Here is a 796-nt window from a genome sequence, read left to right on the forward strand (position 1 = left end):
CCCAGCGCCCCACAGCCGTGCATCCTATACCCTGCACGCCCCCAGCCCCACACACGACCCCTTCGCCCCCAGATCCCTCCAGGCCGCTTCGCACCGCTCCCACCTGAATCTCCCGCCTGAACTACACGACTCCTGACCCTTAACCTCTGACCCCGCGACTTATTTCCGGTTCCGGCCCCGCCCCAGGCATCCCCACCGATCCCACTCCCCACCCGCTTCCTGTTTCCGCTCGGGCCCTCCCATTGGACACGACTGTCAGCTTCCGGTTCCGGTTTCCGCCCATACCCAAGCCCTCCCCTCACGCCCTGCCGCAGTGCACGATGGGATGTGGAGTCCTCCGGCAGCGCCGCGTCACCACCACTCGGGGAAGGGACCGTCCGCCGTATGCGTTCTCTATGGAGAAACGTGAGAGCAAGGCGCTGCCGGCACGGCCGTGCGCCTCTCACCGGGAGCGGAAATGAGCGACGGTCCCCGATTCTGACAGCGCGAAGCGGCACTTCTGACAGCCGTCCCGCCCCCTCTCACTGCTGATTGGCCGTCGGCCGAGCGCCGAGCGCAGCGATTGGACGGAAGCCCGGCGAGGTGGGCGGTGATTGGAGGAAGGCGGCGGAAGGAGCTGGCGGGAGGTGGGGGGGGCAGCAAGATGGCGGCCGTGCTGGAGGTGGAGGTTGGCGGCCCAGGAGAGCGCGAGGCGGAGGAGGTGGGGGTCCAGAAGGGGCTGGGAGGGCCTGGGAGGGTCATGGGGCCTATGGGGGCCCGTGGGGTGGGAGGACTGAGGGGGACGCTGAGGGCGAGT

At 69.0% G+C, this 796-nt stretch overlaps 2 protein-coding genes across 6 annotated transcripts in view; one reads left to right on the forward strand and one right to left on the reverse strand.

Annotated features, from left to right (window-relative positions):
- Nucleotides 1–371, reverse strand: part of XRCC1 (X-ray repair cross complementing 1) — a 3,444-nt gene extending 3,073 nt beyond the window's left edge. Inside the window, exon 1 of one of the 4 annotated variants that reach the window (XM_010726604.3) lies at nt 286–371. The gene's annotated coding sequence lies outside the window, so the exon portion shown is untranslated. Of the gene's footprint in view, nt 1–30; nt 55–103; nt 222–285 lie in introns of those variants that run through there. The other 3 variants (XM_010726603.3, XM_010726606.3, XM_019610962.2) reach the window with 3 other exon arrangements.
- Nucleotides 372–454: 83 nt separating this feature from the next.
- The window catches only part of RNF121 (ring finger protein 121), an 8,432-nt gene continuing 8,090 nt past the window's right edge, over nt 455–796 (forward strand). The window contains exon 1 of one of the 2 annotated variants that reach the window (XM_010726608.2): nt 455–582. Coding sequence is in view for 1 of the 2 variants with exons in the window: in XM_010726607.3 (XP_010724909.1) it covers nt 644–700 (57 nt within the window). In the remaining variant the exon portion in view is untranslated. The other variant, XM_010726607.3, reaches the window with a different exon arrangement.

The sequence above is a fragment of the Meleagris gallopavo genome, unplaced genomic scaffold (genome assembly GCF_000146605.3).
Source record: "Meleagris gallopavo isolate NT-WF06-2002-E0010 breed Aviagen turkey brand Nicholas breeding stock unplaced genomic scaffold, Turkey_5.1 ChrUn_random_7180001844183, whole genome shotgun sequence".
Classification (NCBI taxonomy): Eukaryota; Metazoa; Chordata; class Aves; order Galliformes; family Phasianidae; genus Meleagris; species Meleagris gallopavo.